The sequence below is a fragment of the Oryctolagus cuniculus genome, chromosome 11, assembly GCF_964237555.1.
Source record: "Oryctolagus cuniculus chromosome 11, mOryCun1.1, whole genome shotgun sequence".
NCBI lineage: Eukaryota > Metazoa > Chordata > Mammalia > Lagomorpha > Leporidae > Oryctolagus > Oryctolagus cuniculus.
The window spans coordinates 99,716,916-99,738,739 of record NC_091442.1 but is presented as its reverse complement, the minus strand read 5'-3'; the positions used below and the strand labels follow the sequence as shown (position 1 = coordinate 99,738,739).

At 37.3% G+C, this 21,824-nt stretch overlaps 1 protein-coding gene across 3 annotated transcripts in view; it reads right to left on the bottom strand.

Moving 5' to 3' along the window:
* NEDD1 (NEDD1 gamma-tubulin ring complex targeting factor) overlaps nucleotides 1-21,824 on the bottom strand; it is a 43,768-nt gene that overhangs the window by 11,341 nt on the left and 10,603 nt on the right. For all 3 annotated transcript variants that reach the window (XR_011380203.1, XM_008256929.4, XM_051845799.2), the window contains exons 5-10: nucleotides 18,992-19,132; nucleotides 10,438-10,667; nucleotides 8,888-9,089; nucleotides 8,321-8,516; nucleotides 4,296-4,424; nucleotides 884-931 (exon numbers count right to left, since the gene is read on the bottom strand). Coding sequence is in view for 2 of the 3 variants with exons in the window: in XM_008256929.4 (XP_008255151.2) it covers nucleotides 884-931; nucleotides 4,296-4,424; nucleotides 8,321-8,516; nucleotides 8,888-9,089; nucleotides 10,438-10,667; nucleotides 18,992-19,132 (946 nt within the window). In the remaining variant the exon portion in view is untranslated. The remainder of the gene's footprint in view (nucleotides 1-883; nucleotides 932-4,295; nucleotides 4,425-8,320; nucleotides 8,517-8,887; nucleotides 9,090-10,437; nucleotides 10,668-18,991; nucleotides 19,133-21,824) is intronic.

Sequence of the window (21,824 nt, the reverse complement as noted above, 5' to 3'; positions counted from 1 at the left end):
CAGCGCACTGGCCAAAGCAGCCATTTGCGGGGTGAACCAATGGAAGGAAGACCTTTCTTTCTCTCTCTCTCTCTAATTCTGCCTGTCAAAAGAAAAAAAAAATCTAAAACTTTCTGTGTCTGCTTGCTGAGCTGTACATGTAAATGACATTCTCTACCTTTCAAAGTGGTAAGGCATAAGAAGATACATGGGAAAGTACTTCAAAAACTGCAAAACACAATGGATAGTCAGAATTAGTTTTTGATGGTTGAAAAACAAGGAGGCACATTACCGGTTGTAGGTATCAGGGGTGTGTATCTGTATTATATCTGCGGCATGTACCTGTAGGCAGTGTCTATGATGACTCTTCATCACACCTGCCTCCTGGCATCCATGCCTGTATGTAAGTTCCTTCCGAGGAATGTGGATTAGACTTAGTAATATACTCCTAACAAAGGGAAAATGCCAATAGCAGTGCAATGCTGCTTCTAAAACTAGGTCACCGACACTGTGGCTTCCATCTTGGGTATTCCATCTCGCTTTCTTGCTCACCTGCTCTGGCAGAAGCCAGATGCCATGCTGTCAGCTGCCATACGGACACTCAATTGGCAAGGGGCTGCCACCTCTAGCCTACAGCCACATAAGTGAGCTTGAGAAGCAGATCCTAGCCCAGCCGTGCCTTGAGCTGAATACAGTTTTGGTTGATACCCTAACTGAAGCATCAGCATAAACCCAAAGGCTCCCAGCCAAGCCACGTTCTAATTTTTATTGCACAGAAATAATGAAATAATAAATCTTTTATTCTTTTAAGCCTCAAAGTATGGTATAAATTGTTGCACAGAAATAGAACACTTCATATCACTGCAAATTTTGATTAAAATATTTAGTTCTAAGTAGTTCTTACCATCTCCTTTGCTTATGGATTCATCACCTCCCTTGTTAACTACAGCATCTATAATAAAATCAGAAAACCACATTAAAAAATTGTGAAAAATAAGCCATCTCAACTTAGGCCTCCTACTCATTCTTACAAGAGTTCAAAGATGAACAATCTTGAAAAGAAAAGTTAGCATAGGTTTGGCATACCTAATTCTACATTCAAAATGTTCTGAAATCTAAAAGTTTTTTGAGCAGTAAGATGACATTCAAAAAGTTTTTAAATTTGTAGCATTTTGGATTTTGGATTTCAGATTAGGGATGCTTATCTAATAAAGTCTACGCAAAGATTCCCCCCAAAAACAAACAAAACTTCTGAAAGGGAAAATACTTCTGGTCTCAAACATTCCAGGTGGGGAGATTTCCAATCTGTTTTCATTTAAACTTCCCTTCTCACTCTTTCAGCATTATGCATAGCAGCAGATATGAAAGACAGTATGAAACTCACAGGAAGCAGAAAGATGTAGTAGAACATGGCCTGGAGTAGGTTTTAGATGTCTGTAATGTTATACCTATACCACTTAACAGTTTCATAACCCTGGAGAAGCCTCTAATGCAGAAGCCTCTAAACTCCAGTTTTTTTATCTACAAAATGGTAACAGTGCTCTGATCATGTGACAACATTGTTTGCTAGATCAATTGACATAATGTAAAAGTATTTTGCAAGCAGTATGTCTTATACAGTATAAGGTTTTCTTAGTACTTATTTCAATGATAGAATATATGTAAAAATATTACATTATATAGTATTATTCATCTAGTATTATTCATCATTGTAGCTCTAGCACCTCACCTGGTACTTGGCACTATCTGGGACTCACTGGATATTTCTTGAGTGAATGAATGAATTGTCAGTAGTCATTCATTATTAACTTTAGTGATTCATTTATCCTAGTGATGGAATCATCTACATTCATTATCTTCTTTGGCTTCAATTTACCAATTGAAAAGGTAAAATTGACCATTGTCTATTGGACATCAAGCACCATACGCTTTGTCATAAACTAAGTGTTCATATACCAATTGACAACAAAAACCTTTTAACTCAATTCTAACATATTAATAGAAAAATTGGCAAAGTTATTAACAAATTCACCAGAAATCAAAATGATCAATAAGCATACACCATCATACTAGTAGACTACTTATATGTGTATGTGTATGTATCATGTAATTGCATACTGCATGCACGTGCGCACACACACACACTTTTACATGATACTAGTTTCCTCTAAATAAAAGGAGAAGTATTCTTATTCAAAAGATGAGGCAATTGAGACATAAGCATATCAAGCTTTTCACTTAAATACAAAGTGACATCCTTGAGATTAAAAGACAAATCTTTTGACAAGTTTTCTTGTTAATAGGAAACCCTAATGAATGGAGGACATATGCCTCAAATTCTAATCACATTTAGACAGAGCAAAAGCAACTTATTCATTTTTCTTAAAAACCCTTAAAGAGGATTAATAACTCAAACACTTCCAAAAAGCCTCTTCCTACATTCTTCGATGCAGAAGTTGCTCCAGGAGCCTCACAAGCCAAGGCTCCCCTCCGTACAACCTCAGTGACTGTCTCCAGCTGGAGGTCCGGCCACCTTCCCTTCTCACCCACATCCTTCCTCTCTTCCCTCTTCAACAAGGAGTTCAGTTTCTCTTCATCCCCCGAAAAAAAGAATGATTCCTTTTTCTCCAGTAGTGTAATAATTTTAACATCCGGATACCATTAACACTTAGGTTCTCTCCAGTTGTTTTTATTATAGATAAAACAGTAAACATATAAATCATTACGGACTTCTCTGAATACTTCTAAATTTATAGAAATGGAACCACCAAGCCAAAAAGTATGAATATTTTCACTCTAAAAATTACTCTAAATATTTACCCATATTATTGATAACACTGCTATCAGCAGTGAGACTACACCATTAAAAAGTCATTATGAACACCAGCACTAAAAAAATCACAGCGAAAGAATGTCCTAGTTCATATACTATGAACAATGATATATAATGTTTCCATTTACCGAACCAGAACAGATTTTTTTTTTTTAATTGTAAAATCTATGGAATAGGAGGAGAGGGTTCTGAAGGGTGTATATATACAAGAGGTCTTCAAAAGTTCATGGAAAATGTGTATTATGAAAAACCTATATATGGGTTTCAAGAATTTTGCACCCAATTTTTTTTTTTTTTTAATTTTTGCCAGGCAGAGTTAGACAGTGAGAGAGAGAGAAAGAGAGTTATAGACAGTGAGAGAGAGACAGAAATGTCTTCCTTCCGTTGGTTCACTCCCCTAATGGCCGCCACGACCGGCACTGCGCCGATCCAAAGCCGGGAGCTAAGTGCTGGTCTCCCATGTGGGTGCAGGGACCCAAGCACTTGAGCCATCCTCCGCTGCCCTCCCGGGCCACAGCAGAGAGCTGGACTGGAACAGGAGGAACCAGGACTAGTACCCAGCGCCCCAACCGGGACTAGAACCCGGAGTGCCGGTGCCACAGGCGGAGGATTAGCCAAGTTGAGCCACAGTGCAGCCCCAAATAAACATCTTAATTCTACATTTTCATGAACTTCTTGAAGTAGACTCTGATACACACAAACACACACACACACGTACATATATATGGTACTTTTAAACAAAAGTATAAAAGATGAAACAATCTATCAACTAGCCACATTTCCCATGCAAACATTTAACAAATACCAATTGAATACTAATAGTCAAATAAAATTTCTACATTAGGGAGTGGGCATTGTGGTGCTGTGGGTTAAGCCACAACTTGAGAATGTCCACATCCCATACTGGAGTGTCAGTTCAAGTCTTCCTCTGTTTCCAATCAAGCCTCCTCTGTTTCCTATCAAGTCTCATGCTAATACATCCTGGGAGGCGGGAGAGGATGGCTCCAGTGATTGGGTTCCTGCCATCTAACCCTGCTAGGGGTATTTGGGGAGTGAACCAACAGATGGAAGATCGCTCATGCTCTAACACTCTGCCTTTAAAAAAAATTTAATAAACAAAAAATTAATTAGAATATTTTTGCACACAAAAACATCTAAGATTTGAGGAAGATTTATTTTGAATTAGATACAAGTAGGACTGTTTATAAATGTAAAACTTCCTTTACAAAACCTTTGTGGAAATCAAAATACTAACTTGAGAGCTATTTCAGAGTTCATGTGTGAAAATTACCAGCATATATTTTAGAATTATAATATGTGAGTTATGAGGGTAAAGGAAAAGATAACACCCAGGAAGTGAGAAAATCGGCAAACTGCCATGAACAGAGTTAGACTGAAGCTATTCCTCATGTCTTTAGCATGAATAAAAATCTAATGGCTACCTGTGAGAGACTTTGATTCTCTCTGATGCAAATGGACTTACCATCTCTGACAGGTGAGAACATGTCACCCAGACTACTCTTCCCAGTATCATCAAAACTGGAGAAATCCTGATTCTTTCCACTCTCCGTTTCCTTAGGTAAAATATCTGTGTTTATGCTTCGAGGCAAACCTTATAAAAATTAAATACAAAAATAAGTGTTAATACATCTAAAATTTTATCATTGAGAGCTAGGGTGCAAAAATTAATGTATTGTTAATAATGTTATAACTGTGAGCCTCAGGAAGAAAGTGTAGAAAACAGCAATAGCTTAGCTAACCTGCATTTTCATGGAATAAAAGGTCCTTCAGAAGCAAATAGCTGTTCACAGGGCAGCATCTTCTTTTAGGCATTTTCATGGAATTTTTCTAAAGCATTTATATCCTTTGCTGTCCCCTCAAAGTATACTCAACACAACTTACTTCCATTATTCTTATTATTACAAATAACTAAGAAAGTTTGTAAGGCATACTCTGTGATGCCTAATACAGCAGGATGCAACTGATGCCAGTTCTCAAATTTGCAGAGAATGGGTCTCTTTTTTTCCCCCTTTTACTGTCTTTTCTTTCACTAACAGCAAGAGCATAACATTGCCCTCAGCATTATTGATCTCAAATGACTTCTCTAACTTCTGTAGATTACTAGGAGAAAAGAAACCACAACATCAAACTCATAAAGAAGAGCAGAGCAGACAACACTAAAGAGGTTGTGGCCAATTATTTTCTCAGGCAGTATACAACGCATCGCTTCAGGGCAGCGGCTTGTAAGGGGCATTCTGCAGGCTCCATAGCTTCTTACTCCTCTCTGAGTGAAGGACTAAGTTCCAGATTCAAGAACTTTGATGAAACTCTAGCATTTGAATTGGCAGCATGTTCCCATATCATATTTCTAAAAGTGTTTTATTTGACATGTCAATGGAAAACCGAAAAGCCTTAGATGAAAAAAAATATATAAATAAAATGTCCAATGCTTGCTAATGAAATAAAAAAATAACACTGACTAGAAAGTTAAAGCGTGATGAAATCATTCGTAGAACACTACCGTTGCAGAGTGGTTACACTGTGGCTGGCATTGCGGCATGGGGGGTAAAGCGGCCACTTATGATGCTGGCATCACATGTGGGTGCCAGTGCTACTCCATTTCTGATCCAGCTCCTCACTAATGGGCTGAGAAAGCAGCAGAAGATGGCCAAGTGCTTGGACCCCTGCTACCCACTTGGGAGACTCAGATGAAGCTTCTGTCTCCTGGCTTCAGCCTGATCTAGCACTGGCCAGTGTGACCACATAGGGATTAAACCAGCAGATGAAAAATCTCTTTGTCTCTCCCTCTCTCTCTGTAACACTTTCAAAATAAATAAATAAATCTTTTAAAAAATGTTTATACCAAGTGTTTAACTGTTATAAGAAGGAAATTTCCTCTATTTTTTTTCTAGATTGTTAACACATTTGAATGCATAATTCCAGCCTCTGGACCTTTGAGAAATAGAAGTCAACTATCATATAAAATTAGTGGGAAAGCCTCATATTTTACTTCTTTATCCCCTACTAAATATGAGAACCAAGTCTACATAAAGCTTAAAGTAACAGTAACAGGCCAGCACCGCGGTTCACTAGGCTAATCCTCCACCTGCGGCGCTGGCACACCGGGTTCTAGTCCCGGTTGGGGCGCCGGATTCTGTCCCAGTTGCTCCTCTTCCAGTCCAGCTCTCTGCTGTGGCCCGGAAGTGCAGTGGAGGATGACCCAGGTCCTTAGGGCCCTGCACCCCATGGGAGACCAGGAGAAGCACTTGGCTCCTGGCTTCAGATCAGCGTGGTGCGCTGGCCACAGCGGCCACTGCAGGGTGAACCAATGGAAAAGAAAGACCTTTTTCTCTCTCTCTCACTGTCCACTCTGCCTGTCAAATAAAATAAAAAAATAGTAACAGTAACAGTGACGATTATTATTATATAAAAATGATATGCACAACACCATTATTTATGGCACGTCTCCCAGGTGCCAGGTACTTGTGATACATATTCTCGTATCTTCACAATAATCCCAGAAGTTAATTATCCCAGCGCACAGAAGGAAAAAATAAGACTCCGTAAGGTCAAGAAAACTGCTTGAAGCCAGCCTGATAGGAAGTGAGAGACATGAGGCAGTCTATTCTCAGTGGTTTAGAGGGAAAAATAAAAGTGTGTATGTGAATGTGTGTATCTTTGAGAGAAAACAGAATGCTGAAGCAAATGTGGCAAAATTTCTAAAGTCTGAAAAGAATTCTTTGTACTGCTCTCAAAGCTTTTCTGTAAGTTGGAAATTATTCTGAAAGAAAATTAATAGGCCGGCGCCGCGGCTCACTAGGCTAATCCTCCACCTAGCGGCGCCGGCACACCGGGTTCTAGTCCCGGTCGGGGCACCGGATTCTGTCCCGGTTGCCCCTCTTCCAGGCCAGCCCTCTGCTGTGGCCAGGGAGTGCAGTGGAGGATGGCCCAGGTGCTTGGGCCCTGCACCCCATGGGAGACCAGGAAAAGCACCTGGCTCCTGGCTCCTGCCATCGGATCAGCGCGGTGCGCCGGCCGCAGCGCGCCGGCCGCGGCGGCCATTGGAGGGTGAACCAACGGCAAAAGGAAGACCTTTCTCTCTGTCTCTCTCTCTCACTGTCCACTCTGCCTGTCAAAAAAAAAAAAAAAAAAAAAAAAAAAAAAAAAAAAAAAATTAATAGACAAAAATCTCTGTGGGCGAGAACAAACACTCATTTTGGCAGAAAATTTTGGGAACACACCAACTGTTATCATTAATCAGTGACCAAACAGTCAAGTTTTTCATGTCCTAAGTAGTGTTGTTGTTATTGGTAAATAAGAGCTTCCTTATTAAAAACTGAATGAATAATGGTGAGACTCCAGAGAATTTACAGTAAATGACAGAATCTTCATTTTGCTTAATTTTTGACAATTATGAATAAATTTTAAAATTATAAAATAATTGCTTAAAATAGAAATTTTCAGAACATAATTCAACATCTTAGTGGGTACTACTCTTTTACATACCAAGAAGCATTTCTTCTTTTATTTGGTACCAACGGTGTTTGTCTTCAGGGGTTCTTACATAAAAGGATCTATTATGGCATGTAAATTCACAGAAAATTTACTGTGAATGTAATTGTTTTTAAAAACTGCTCCACTCTGTCAGGGTCAACAAATTAAAGTTTTGCTGCATTTGGGAATAGTAACTCAAACTAAGACACCAAAAAGATTTTTGCCCTTCTTTGTCCTGAAAATTAAAAAATACATACATGCCTGTATTTTAATTAAGGACAATATTCTGGAAAAATAATGGAATACCATGTAGACATTTCTATTTCTTAAAAGCTGACAGCACAGAATAACTTCTTAATATAAAAATAAAAATGTTTTCAGGAATTTATTGAATATGATCTTTATTGCGGACAAATAATGTTTTCTGTAGAAAGTATGGGGAAGCTTACTATCATATTACACTGTCACAAAATCTAAATAAATCCTGTTTCAGAATTATTTCACCCATATTATTTATTAGAAGTAATCATTTAAAAATTCCAACACTTTATTTATTTTTTAAATAAACTACAAATATATTGCTTAGTATGTGTCAGGCACTATTTAACAGTTAAAAATATTCATTTCATCACCTTACTTTTCATTCTGAAATATGAAATAAGAGGCTTTTTTTTATTTTTTAAACTAGAGAGTCAAATCACAATGACAGCAACACAAAAAGACAGTCTGTAGTGATTTATCTGAAGACATAAGGAAAATCACCTGGTTAGTGGTAGTAATGATGGATAATTTATCATTTTATTTTTAAGATATTTCTCACAACAGATGTTCAGCTAAACAAAACTTTTCATAACAGTTTAAAAATTTGTAGCTAAAGTTAAAATTTTCCTGTTTTCAATGATATCCACTAATAATTTTACCTAACTCTCAAGTTCTGAGAGCTTGAAAAAAATGCTAACTACATATACTGGAGGAGGAAAACAGAACTCCCAATGCTATATAAGCAACATTTACCTGCTTTCTCCTGTGCAGCAGCTGTCCCTTTCCCCACAGCCGTGGTCATGGGTTGTGGTAGGACCGTGGCAATGGAAGTGGCGGGTGCTTCTCTGGCAATTCCAGAATTCAGAACTCCTCCGCTAGCACTGCTCACGTTAACAGCTCGTTTGTTCACTGCCGTGGGCTTATTTGAACTGCCTTTATTTAAACTTGACTGAAATGTAATGGAATATTTAAAAGCTCAAGTTACTAATGTGTCATACTACACATTAATATTTTATAAGCTCCTTGTTGAAAATACATTTTTCTCTTACAAATCTTTAGCTTGCTGGTGGATCTGAGTTTCCTCTAAACCAAAAAACTCTCTTAACATACTTTTGCAGACAAAGAGATATGAGAATTAAGCACAAAAAAAGTTTTATGGCCAAGTATATCAAATGATTTTGGATTATCATTATCTAAAATGCTATTATATAAAAGTGATTATGAAGAAAAATTTAGTGTTTAACTGACAACATGTAATTTTCGTATTCTGAGCTATGTTTATTTAGTAAACTCAAAAATGCTGAAAAGAAAATAGCTCACCTTACTAAGAGCAGTAGAGTACTGAAATGCTATACACTGGACAGATGTCTTGTGAGCACTGATGGTTTTAACTGGTGATTTCAACATCCTTAAATCATACTGATATATTTTCCCACGGGAAGTTCCAATGGCCAAAGTGGCTCCATCAGGCATGAAATCTACGGCGGTGAGAGGAGTGTCAGCCACAATGGTTTTCACTAGCCTTTGGAAAGGAAGACAAAATACATGGAAATACATTAGTGTATACAGGTATGTATACACATGACTGGTAAAGAACTGAATATCAAACCCAACATTATCAAGATTAGGCCAAAAGGATACACATCCCAAATACTTGTTTAAACAGAATTTTAGAATTTGACTTAAAGATACCTCAGATAAAATGAAAGATAAAACTGCTAAATATCTGTCCTATTTTCCTATTCACTTCTAATTGGTACATCCCACATCTTCTAGAAACAGTACCTATTTGAGTAATTGTTATTCTGGCAGTGAATGTGACAGAGTCCCATGTGTTACTCCAAAAACAAGGGATCTAGCCTCTGGGTTGAGGAGGCTTCAAGTGTCTACTGTCCATTTATTACCCTGTTCAGGCCTCAGGAGAATACGACCTTTCACAGGGAAGCAGCTGCCATTGTTTCTTAGTTTTGCACCTCTTCACCAAAAAGCTAAAAGCAACTGAGTCCTTGTGGCTTGGTCCTCTGGTAACTAACACAGAAATATGGATATGGATTGGCTGGAGCTTAGCTTTCTGCTGGAGTGTTGGGAGGAGAGAATGGCTTATAGACTCCTAGGGCTATAAGTAGATCATTTCACAAATGAAAAGAGTGAAATATATACTGTAGAAATTCTATAACAGGAGCTGATGGGGAATCTTCCTTAATAGTGAAATTAATGTTCTAAATGATCTGTAGATATTGTTAGGTATCTCAAAAAACAAAAGTTAGCACTTTTGCAGCTGTTTCCTTTTAAGCTAAGTAAGCATACTTATAAAATGGTAACACAAAGAGCTCAAATGCTTAGAAGATTATGCACTCCTAGCTCCAGATCAGTGTTTCTCTGTTATCCCGAGGGGACATCTGGCAATGTCTGGAGACAGTTTAAGTTTTCACAACTCACCAATGCTTCTGGCATTTAGTGGGTAGAGGCCAAAGATGCTACTAAATATCCTATAATGTCCACACACAACGAAGAATTATCCAGCCCCAATGGCAAGTTTAAAAATCTTTCTCTAATAAATTAAAGTGAAGTAATCATATTGCCTTAGAAATACATTAATTTAGCAGCATTTTGAAAAATAACATGTATGCTAAAATAAAGATGTGAAATCAAAAGATGCTACCCCTCAACATTCATGTTCCAAACATACCCTTAATAATATGCACACCCCTTCTGTTTTTTTATCTGCACATGAAGAAAAAAAAGAAAAATTTGCCTTACTAGATATATTAAGGGCCCTTGAACATTAATCAGCCAAGTCAAAAATGTTTGCTAATACAGTAACAACAACTAATTGCTACTAAATTATGAAATTAGCATGTTATACTTACTTCTTACTTGTAGTGTCATAGAGAATGATTCTTTTATCCAAGCCGATGGTCACAAATAGCAATTCATTGACAGGAGAAAAACAGATGCCTGAAGCTGGAGCTTTATGTGTACTGTCAAAGTTATGGTACGAATTCTGACTATTCACATCCCAGAGAGTTACTACTCCATTATCCGACACACTACCCAGTAGTGATTTCTTAAACAAGGAATACTTCAGGTGACGAATAGACTGTAAAAATAAAATAAATCTCAGGTAATTGTAAGCATTCATAAAGACATTTTATGTAAACTACATAAAGCCAAAGACACTGTTCACATGGGGTTTATAGAGCGACAGGTTTGAACCATGACAACTGCAATATCATTTAGTTGGCTATAATATGACCCTAAAACATTCCAGTATCTATGAACTGAAAATTCATTATGCCTTTATTATCCTCGGTATAACCATCTCAATTCCCGTCTCCCGAGGGAGAAAAATGTCATATACTGAGATTATATACTTTAATTTATCAAGGTTGGAACACCCACCATAAATAAAAGGTCTACTCACAGTCAAATCACTAACACGTAAAAGGTGACACTGAGAATCAGCATCTTTCATATTTAGTTTTTACATATACACATAGTTTAGACGTGTGTGTGTGTATGTGTGTATATATATATATTTACTTGAACATAAGCATCTGATGTACTAGCAATTAAACACTTAAAACATAATAAAAAAACTAACTGAAGCACCAAGGAACTGCCAACACTCCAGACTGGGGATGGACATATCCACTCCTTCAAAAGCACCGGCCTCAGGGCAATGCTGGCCTTTCACACTCAGCCCTGGAGGAGGTAGAGACATTCTCCTTTCTAGTTCTGCTGGGGTGGAATAAACAAAGCACCAAGCCTCAGTAAACAGGCCCTGGATTAAAATTGGCTGAATTTCACCTTCTTTACTAAAATACTGCATTCAACTGTGCTGAGAATTAAGTACTTTACATTTCAGCTCATTTTCCCACCTGGAAACTCCTATACTGCTTTCTTCTAAGATGTTTCAAAATACATATTAGCCCCCAATAACAAAAAATGCTTAGGAATAACATAAAATAAATTCTAAGGAAAAAAAGTGTTTCCAGAGGCCTAAGGTAAGATAATTACTATGTGCATCCATTCAATTGGGCTCCTCATTTTCACAGTCTGGTGAGCTTCCCTGGTAAACATATTGTACCTGCTACTGCAAGTGGAAGCTCACACAGGGCTTTCTCTGGCCTGTACCCATGTGCCCTCCTCTTTGCTGATTTTGTTTTGTGTCTTTTCCCTGTAATAAAGTATAGTTGTATGTAGGACTTTAAGTTGAAACTTGTGTGTATTCCTAGTGAATCCCAAGCCTGGTCTTGGCAAACTCCTACCTACCCCCTCCACGAGACAGACAGACAGACAGATACATACACATACACACACACACACACACACATATGGGAAAGTTTATAAACAGATACTAAGAAATCTAAAATCCCATGAACAACATTTACAACTTTTTAGATGGACAGGCACTGACAGGAAATCCAAAATAAAGGCTGGTAGGTCAAATAATGAACAAGTTCTTTATGGTACTACCATCTGCACAGAAGGAAGCAGAGGGACAAGGAGTCTGAAAGAGATCTAAGAACAGGAGAAGCCCTGAATAGCCACAGGATATTCACAGAAAAGCCTGATGGCCAATTTCACAGCATCAGCTGAAACCAGGAAGGCCCAATGCACTATCAGGTCTGTGTAAGCTCTGCAGAAAGGTCTGAGGGACAAGAGCAGTTTAGCTCCAGGAAACTTCCACACCTGAGTAGCCAAAGTGCCTCCCTCCAAGGCTGGGGCCACACCGAGGAGATATCACTTGGAATAGCAGCAACCCAGAAAAAAATGGAGGCAATAGAGCTCAAGGACACACCTTCACAGACAGATGGAGAAAGACAGACAGGGGACCTTAGAAAGTGAGTCACCCTGTTTTTGAAAAAATTATCTAAAATCAAGAGGGAGTTCCAAGAAAGTAGAATAGACACCCTGAATCTCATCTCCATCTGGAAGTTCAGGGAAGCTAATTTCACAGATAAATTTCACATAAAGTTAATAGGAAAACAAGGAGAAACACTTTTTCAACAAATGACCAAAAGGACAATGAAATGATACAAGACAAAAGCAGCATAAATTAGAATAGTGAAGAATAAAATTTTGGGAAAAATATGAATTTTAAATGTTTCTTCAAAAATGAAGGCTAAATTGGAAGGAATACAAGAATGAATAAACTTGAGGTCAGTGCTGTGGCATAGTGGGTAAAGCCCCCGCCTGCAGTGCCAGCATCACCTACGGGTGCTGGTTTGAGTCCCAGCTGCTCCACTTCTGATCCAGCTCTCTGCTGTGGCCTGTGAAAGCAGTGGAGGGTGGCCCAAGTTCTTGGGCCCCTGCACCTATATGGGAGACCTGGAAGAAGCCCCTGGCTTTGGATCGGCTCAGCTCCAGCTATTGGCAGCCATTTGGGGGGTAAACCAGCAGATGGAAGACTTCTCTCTCTCTGTCTCTGCCTTTCTGTAACTCTGCCTTTCAAATAAATAAATAAATCTTTAAAGAAAAAAAATGAATAAACTCAACAGACAGTACCTTAAACACAGGTATAAAAATGAAGTGATTTTAGAAAACCAGTAAGAAATGAGGAAAAAGTTTAAGAGGACTCGAGCAAGTGGTAAACCACTGAAAATAAACTATGACAACCTGACAACAGCAACAACAAAAAACCAAAGATGGAGAAAAGAACAAATAAAGGCAATAACTCAAGAAAACTTTCCTAAAATAAAAAATTTAAAACTACATATTAAAAGAAGACACCATGATTCTAACAATGGCAATGCAGAATGACAAAAACTAAGATACATTTAGAGAAAAAAAATTCTTTGAACACCTAGGGAAAAGAACAAGTGACTTTTAAGGAAAAAATTCATTATCATCAGACATCTGAGACTGAAAGGTAACAGTGTAACACACTTAAGCTCCTGAAGGAAATAAAATGTGAGCCTGTAACTCAATTACATTGAAGGAACTTACCCCTACAAAGAAAATGTCAAAAGCAAAAGATGGATGCTTAATGGAAATAATATTAACACATGATGCTCGTTGTGATTAAAAATTTTTTTAAATACCTAAAATAATAGAGGAAAGTCGATAAACTATGAAACTGAACAATTAAATATACAATATCATTAAAAATGACAGTTTAGGGGCCAGTGTTGTGGCATAGCAGATTAAGCCGGCAGCGCTGGGGATCCCATATGGGCACTGGCTCTAGTCTCAGCTTCTCCACTTCCGATCCAGCTCCCTGATAATTTGCCTGGGAAAGCAGTGGAGGATGGCTCAAGTGCTTGGACCTATCCATCTACATGGGAGACCTGGAAGCAGCTCTTGGCTCCAGGCTTCGTACTAGTCCTGTCCTGGCTATTGGGGTCATTTGAGGAGTGAACTAGAGGATGGAAAAGCCTCTCTCTCTCTCAACTTTGTCTTTCAAATAAATAAATCTTTTTTTAAAAAAAAATTATGGTTGTGGGGGCTGGTGCTGTGGTGTAGCAGGTAAAGCCACCACCTACAGTGCTGGCAACCCAGGATGCCGGTTTGAGTCCCAGCTGCTCCACTTCCAATCCAGCTCTCTGCTATGGCCTGGGAAAGCAGTAGAATATGGCCCAAGTCCTTGAGCCCCTGCACCCACGTGGGAGACCCAGAAGAAGCTCCTGGCTCCTGGCTTCAGATCGGCACAGCTCCAGCTGTTGTGGCCATCGGGGAGTGAACCATAGGATGGAAGACCTCTCTCTCTCTCTCTGCCTCTCCTTCCTTCTGTATAATTCTGACTTTCAAATAAATAAATAAATCTTTATTTTACAAATTTTTTTTAAGATTTATTTTTACTTACTTAAAAGACAGAATTCCAGAGAGAGGTAGAGACAGAGAGAAGGGTCTTCTATCCACTGGTTCACTCACCCAGATGACCGCAATGGCCGGAGCTGCACCAATCTGAAGTCAGGAGCCAGAGCTTCCTCTGGGTCTCCCACGTGGGTGGAAGGGCCCAAGGACTTGGGCCATCCTTTATTGCTATCCCAGGCCATAGCAGAGAACTGGATTGGAAGAGGAGCAGCCAGCACTAGAACCAGCACCCCTATGGGATGCCAGCGCTTCAGGCCAGGGCATTAACTCACTGCGCCACAGCACTGGCCCCAATAAATAAATCTTTAAAACAAAAAATGATGATTGTGAAGACTGATACTATGAGGTATATGATTTAAAACACAGTGAGAAAAAGACTGAAAACAAGATTGGACAAACAGAATGATTATAACTGCAAGGAAAAAAGTTACAAAAAATAGAACAAGAAAACATCTTTCAAATAATTTTCCAATAAAGAACATTCAGAGAGGAAAAAAAATAGAAGGAAAAAAATTAGCCTTTCTCATATACAGACATACATTATTTTTATTTATGCCTATCTGTAATTATAAAACTGCTCAAGAACATAACATACAGGTAAAGAAAGTATAAATAAATAGTAAGGAAATGCTTCAAGAGTATCATGCAAATATTATATCATACATTTATACCAATCCAAAATTATACTTATGATCCTCTATAATATAAAAAAAGACAACTGCTCCAGATACAAAGATTTATAGCCAATCTTTTTGAGTGCTAAACTTCAGGTATGAACAAGTATGCCAAATAAAAAATATACTAATTCTTAGCCAAGATATAATGGCAAAAAATGTTTTGCATGAAGGATCTCTGTGAGTGAGATCCCAGTGGAAAGAAGGGGCCACCAAAGAAGCTACTTTTCTCTGAAGGGAAGAGAGAACTTTAACTTTGCATATGGCCCTGTCTAAATACCGACAGAGTGTGTGGACTCAAAAGGCTTCTATAGCCTTGGCAGCTCATGTCAAGAACCTCGGGTGATCACTGATGGCATACATGAGTGTTAATTGTTTAATCAACAACAGGAATCACTGTGCACCTACTCCCCATATAGGACCTCTTTCCTTAATGAGTTGTATTAAGAGAAATAACTGTAAAACTTGCTCTCAATCTGTACTTTATACCTGGTATGTGTGTGTGTGGGTGCAAACTGTTGAAATCTTTACCTAGTATAGAGTTGGTCCTCTGTATATATAAAGTTAATTAAAAACAAATCTTAATGAAGAATGGGATGGGAGTGGGGGTGGGAGGGCAGGAATGGGAGGAAGAATCACTATATTCCTAAAAGCTGTACATATGAAATTTGTATGCATTAAATAAAAGCCTTCTTAAAAAAAAAAAGTGCTGCCACAACAAACTCATAGAATGACATACGCCCTAAACAGCACTCTGACCTCAGAATCAGCCCTTAAGGCATTCTGGTCTGGCTGAAAAGCCCATGAGAGCATTTCAGGCATGGAAAGCCAAGACACTGTGGCAAAAAAATGTCCTACATGAAGGATCTCTGTGAGTGAGACCCCAGTGGAAAGAAGTGGCCATCAATGAAGGATGTACTTTTCTCTGAAGGTAGGAGAGAACTACTTTGCCTATGGCCCTGTCTAAATACTGATGGAGTTTGTAGACTCAAAAGGCTTCCATGGCCTTGGCAGTTCATGTCAAGAGCCAAGGAAATCACTGATGTCATAAATAAGAGTGTCAACTGTTAAATCAACAACAGGAGTCACTGTATACTTACTCCCTAAGTAGGTCCTCTGTCTTTAATGGGTGTACTATGAGAATTAACAGCAAAACTTGTTTTCAAACAGTACTTTATACTTTGTGTGTCTGTGAGGGTGCAAATTGTGGAAATCTTTACTTAGTATAGATTTGATCTTCTGTATATAAAATTAATTAAAAATGAATCTTAACAAAGAATGGGATGGGAGGGGGAGCAAGAGGTGGGATGGGAGTGGAGGTGATAAGGTGGTTATGGGGGGAAGAACTGCTATATTCCTAAAGCTGTACCTATGAAATTTGTATTCATTAAATAAAAGCTTTCTTTAAAAAATACATATATACTAATTCTTGATAAAAAACAAAAGGCTGTTTTTAGGTGTAAGTAATCACTATTTATATTTACCAGGTCTCAAGAAGCTTATTAATATAAAATCTATATAGCCGGCGCCGTGGCTCAATAGGCTAATCCTCCACCTTGCGGCGCCGGCACACCGGGTTCTAGTCCCGGTTGGGGCGCCGGATTCTGTCCCGGTTGCCCCTCTTCCAGGCCAGCTCTCTGCTATGGCCAGGGAGTGCAGTGGAGGATGGCCCAGGTGCTTGGGCCCTGCACCCCATGGGAGACCAGGAAAAAGCACCTGGATCCTGGCTCCTGCCATCGGATCAGCGCGGTGCGCCGGCTGCAGCGGCGGCCATTGGAGGGTGAACCAACGGCAAGGGAAGACCTTTCTCTCTCTGTCTCTCTCTCTCACTGTCCACTCTGCCTATCAAAAATAATAAAAAAAAAATATATATATATATATATAAAATCTATATGTAAAATATCAAAAATTTAAGAAAAATTAATACATTTAACTCAAAGAAAACCTGCTACACTTAAAGTTCTTTTTTAAATCTTAGGAATTAATAAAACACATCTACATTTTTAGCTGCTTTGAAAAAGGCTACAGTTTGAGAACGGCAACACAGGTTGAGCTGCTGAATTTGCCAAATACTGACACTCAATTATAAGCCGTCCATCATCCCCGGTGGTTCTGCAGAAGTAGCAAGCCCTCTTTCCCCTGCAGAAAGACACTGCGATCTACATAAAACTAATAGCTTCAATTAAGCGCAGACATTTCAAAGAATCTAAATATATTCAGGCAATCTCATTTCTGATATGAAATCCAGGATGATGCAGACTCAGTGAAACTCTAAGATCTGTTACTTCCACTAAGAAACCAATTAATAATTACTAAAGATTTCAAATCCTTGATTGTTCATAGACACAAAAATAAGAACAATTTTAAGCACAGATGGGTCTTTTTTTTTTTTTTTTGGATAATTCAGATCCTATCTACATTAAGACAGTTCAACACAGAAACTGAGCTAACAGTATATCTGAATTCAAATACGTCACCTTTTTGACAGACTTGAAATTTTTATGAACACTGTTCAATTTTAAGAAATATATAATATATTTGAAACTTTAAATAAATTTCAAGAAGTCTTAGAAAAAGTCATTTTAAAATGAATGCTCAAGTAGCAATTTTATGCTTTTGGTCAACAACTATTGGTCAAACAAGCTATTACTAATTCATTTTTAGAAAAAATTAATTAAAAATCTTTTGAAGATTTCAATTATGCTGCTTGTAAGAGGAAAGTATGGGGCTGGTGTTGCTGCGTAGCAGGTAAAGCCACCACCTACAATGCAGGTTTCTCACATAAGTACCAGTTTGTGTCCCAGCTGCTCCATTTCCAACCCACTCCATAAAAATGGCCTGAGAGAAGCAGTAAAAGATGGCCCAAGAGCTTGGGTCCCTGCTACCCATGTAGAGACTTACAGGAAGCTACTGGCTCCTGGCTTCAGGCTTCCTAAGAAAACCCAGATATATCCTTGTATACAGAGTTCAACGTGTGCCTTCCTTTCATGTTTTAGTCATACAATTTCCTCTATATAAAATATGACTCTTCCAGAATTATGTATTAGCCTATTAATATTCCAGACATTTCTAAATGTATTTATATATTCACATAAACATCTTTCCCAAGTAAAGCAAAAAGGTGGAGAACAGACTGAAAACAAGGAAACATGATATGATTCCAAATACAACATGGAAATGTCAAAAGGTAACCCTAATTCAGAATACAATCAAATAATTGGCAAAGAGGTCAGTTAAATCACAGTAAAACCAAACAACAAATTAATAAAGCCTTAAACCCAGCCGAAATCATCCTCCTCTCAATTATCTCCTTCTTTATTTCCAATCAAATACTTTTCTCTCTACTGTTTTGAATCACATTAGATGGTTTTATATTTGTCTCTATACCTTTTATTTCCTCAATACATAGGAAACTTGAAAAAATATTTTCCTATAAACTTTTAATGTATATTAAATACTCAAACATTACACACTATTCAAATGATTTTTAAAACTAGTTTTAAGTAAAGATCTCCCATAATTTATCTGATAATAGTTATAGCCAAATTGATTACAATAAAAAGTAAGGATTAACGCAATTACTTTCTGCCTAAACACACTCAATCATTTTGTATCTACCAAATAGTACAAGGAAACTTCAAAAGGTTTGTAGAAAAGATAATTTTGGTGCAAACAATTCATAAAACAAAGCAATTTTCTCATTATATACATTTCCACAAACTTTTGAAGACTCCTCATATGCGATTTCAAAAATTTTTGCAGCAAAATACACTTTTGAACACTTTAAAACTACTACGAAAAAAGTTAGCATTGCATTTTTCAAGAAAGGAAAATGCAAATTTAAAATATCTAAAAATTAAATTCATTGATGTCTGCTAAGATTATTCAAAATCTTTCTTATCAACTTTATTTTGAATAAACCATACCATACCTGGTTACTACCATGGCCAAAAGGTGTACTAGATATATTAGTGGTTACACTGTGCAAAATGATTTCACCACTTAGTGATCCAGAAGCAATGTAGCAATCATTCCAATTGTATGTTACACAAGTTACTTCATCTTTATGATCCTGAAAGAAAAATAATAGTAAGTGCAAGGCTCCATGACCTTTAAGAGGGCCATTTTCATGTTTTTTGTAAACACCAAATATTATGTACTTGTTGATCTAATATTTAAGATTTTCTTTAAATGCTTTAAAAATAATTAAGTGACTATGATCAACACTTATTCTTCTCAGGAAACAGATTTTTTTTTATATATATAACCATATTACTAGTCCAAGCACTCAAACAAGAGTATGGGAAGGTAATTTTCTAGTGTCTACCTTAAAGAACTCACTTTCATCAACAGTTATTACATGTTGCCTATTACGAAAGCCCTTACCTTTGTTCAAATGAGAGAACGGGACATTTAAATTAACATAGAATGGCAGATAAAATCCTAAGAGGTGGAGGTAAATTATCAGAGGAAAGAGAAAGAAGTATGTTCCTCTTGTGAAATGAATTGCCAGAGGAAGACATAAGCTTAACTTTTTTTTTTAATCTCTCAAAGAGAGATAAGAGATTACATCAGGGAAGAAGAAATCAACCATTGCAAAACGGGAGAGAGCAGAAAAGCAAGTGAGCAAGAAATGTTAGAGAGAAAACAGCAGCTGCTTCCATTTGATGAATACCAACTAGTGCCATTCTACAGATGAGATACACGAGGCACAGCAACTCATGCAAGCTCACACAGCTGCTAAGAGATACAGCCAGGATTCAACTCCAAGTCAAACTCTCAAGTCCATGTTCCTCCCATGGCACCTGGCTACCACTCAAAACCAAAAGAGGATAGAGTTTGAGGAAATGAACTGCTGATTTAAACTGAGTTCACAAAGGCTGTTCTCTAGCATCAAAATAGAAGTGTCCAGCAGGAACACCTAAAAATGACCAAGGTTTAGCAGGACAGTTTTTGACAGGCTGGTGTCAAATCTTAGCAAACAGCCTAATAGGTAATATCATATCTTAACATATCTGGTTAACAGGCTGGTGTCATATCTTAGTAATGTAAACAAACAGCCTAATAGTTAATGAAATATCAAGAATAACAGCTGTGACAGTCCACTTACACTACAATTTTTTTTAAATATTCCTTCAAATATTTTCAGAGATTTCTTTCCATTTTCTTTCTTTTCGAAATCAAAGAAACGATTGCTATCATGAGGGGAAAAAAAGGTCTGATGAGAGGAAAAAAGGAATAGTTGACATTTATGCATTACTTCCATTTGGGAACTAAGAACGTGAGGTTCAGCACAATTTGTATGAGTTTGTACAGAAGCAGTGTCTGCATAATTTCATTTGTTGAAAAAATTATTCCACAAATATTTACTCCACACCTACTAAGTGTGAGAAATTGTATTAATTTACCAGCAAAAGGACTGTAGAGAAGAAATCCAAAGGCAAAAGGTAAGATTCCCACTTTCATAATTAGTCAATTACTCGCTAAATAAATTAATGATGGAACCAAGTACTCTAAGAATGTCAAATAACAAAAAACTATCCGGAGTAATTCAGAAGAAAAGATAGAAAAATGAGTATAATTTTGCCATGTAGGAATAGGATAAGTTAGATGCCTAAAATTTCTGACAATCTATGATATGATAAATATGAAAACAATGGTATGATATAGCCTCTAGCCTCTTCTCAACTCTGTAAGACATTTCCTGTTCATAGTAGTTAAGTCCCTCTAGGTAGCTTTAATTCAAGTATTTCATAATTTAAAAGACTATACAAGAAACAACATCTGGGTTTGTATCTTTGCCATTATACTGGTTTAACATCTCTGACTCAGTTTGTTGCATACAAGAATACTACTACCTTGCTTTGTAGTACAATAGATGATATTTCAAACAACCAAAGTTAACTGTTCTCTCTAGTAACAATTTTTAATTACTCTTTTTTACCACAGCAGAAACTTTAGAGTCAAGATGCTTAAAGTTTAGCTAAACCTGAAATAATGAACCTACAAAGTTAATATTTAAACAGCAAGTACAGGGATTATATTTCAACTTAGCTAAGAGAAAACCATCCTCCAATTTTCCCCTTCTCCAGTAAGAATTAACTCAATGATATTAAGATATAAAAAAGATGACATCTGGTATCTGCTAAAAACAATCTGAAGGTAGGAGGATTAGAGAGTAGGTGAGGACCCCGATAAAACCAATGCTGGCCATGAGCAGATTATTGCTGACATCAGATGATGAGTACAAGACGCTAGATTGACAGTGCTTGGGAATGTCCAGTCCACAAGTCCTAACAAGCCTGCAGAATCAATTGGTTTAGCCCTGCCAATGCAACCACATGTGGGACTCAAAATTTGGTAAGTCGATAGCAGGCTAATTTTTAAGTTGATAATTTTGTATGCCTATGATTTATGTTATAAATATCCAAATGGCCCTTGGCAGAAAAAATGTTCTCCACCACTGGGTTAAAGGAAGTTCTATCTCCATGTACGTATATGAATACATATAAATATGTTTAAAATGTATCCTATTAAACTTTTTTAAAGGACAGAAATCAAAAGTAATTTTAAGATCAACCTCTAAATACTAAAAGGACACAAACAGTGAAAAGTAAAATTAAAAAAAAAAAAAACTTAACCAGAGACTTTCCTGTAATGAACATTTTCTAAAACTGCAAAAGCTATTTAAAGAAACATTAATTTAGAACAGTAGTTATTTTAGAAAATAATTAATTATACCAAGTTGAAAACAAAATACAAGT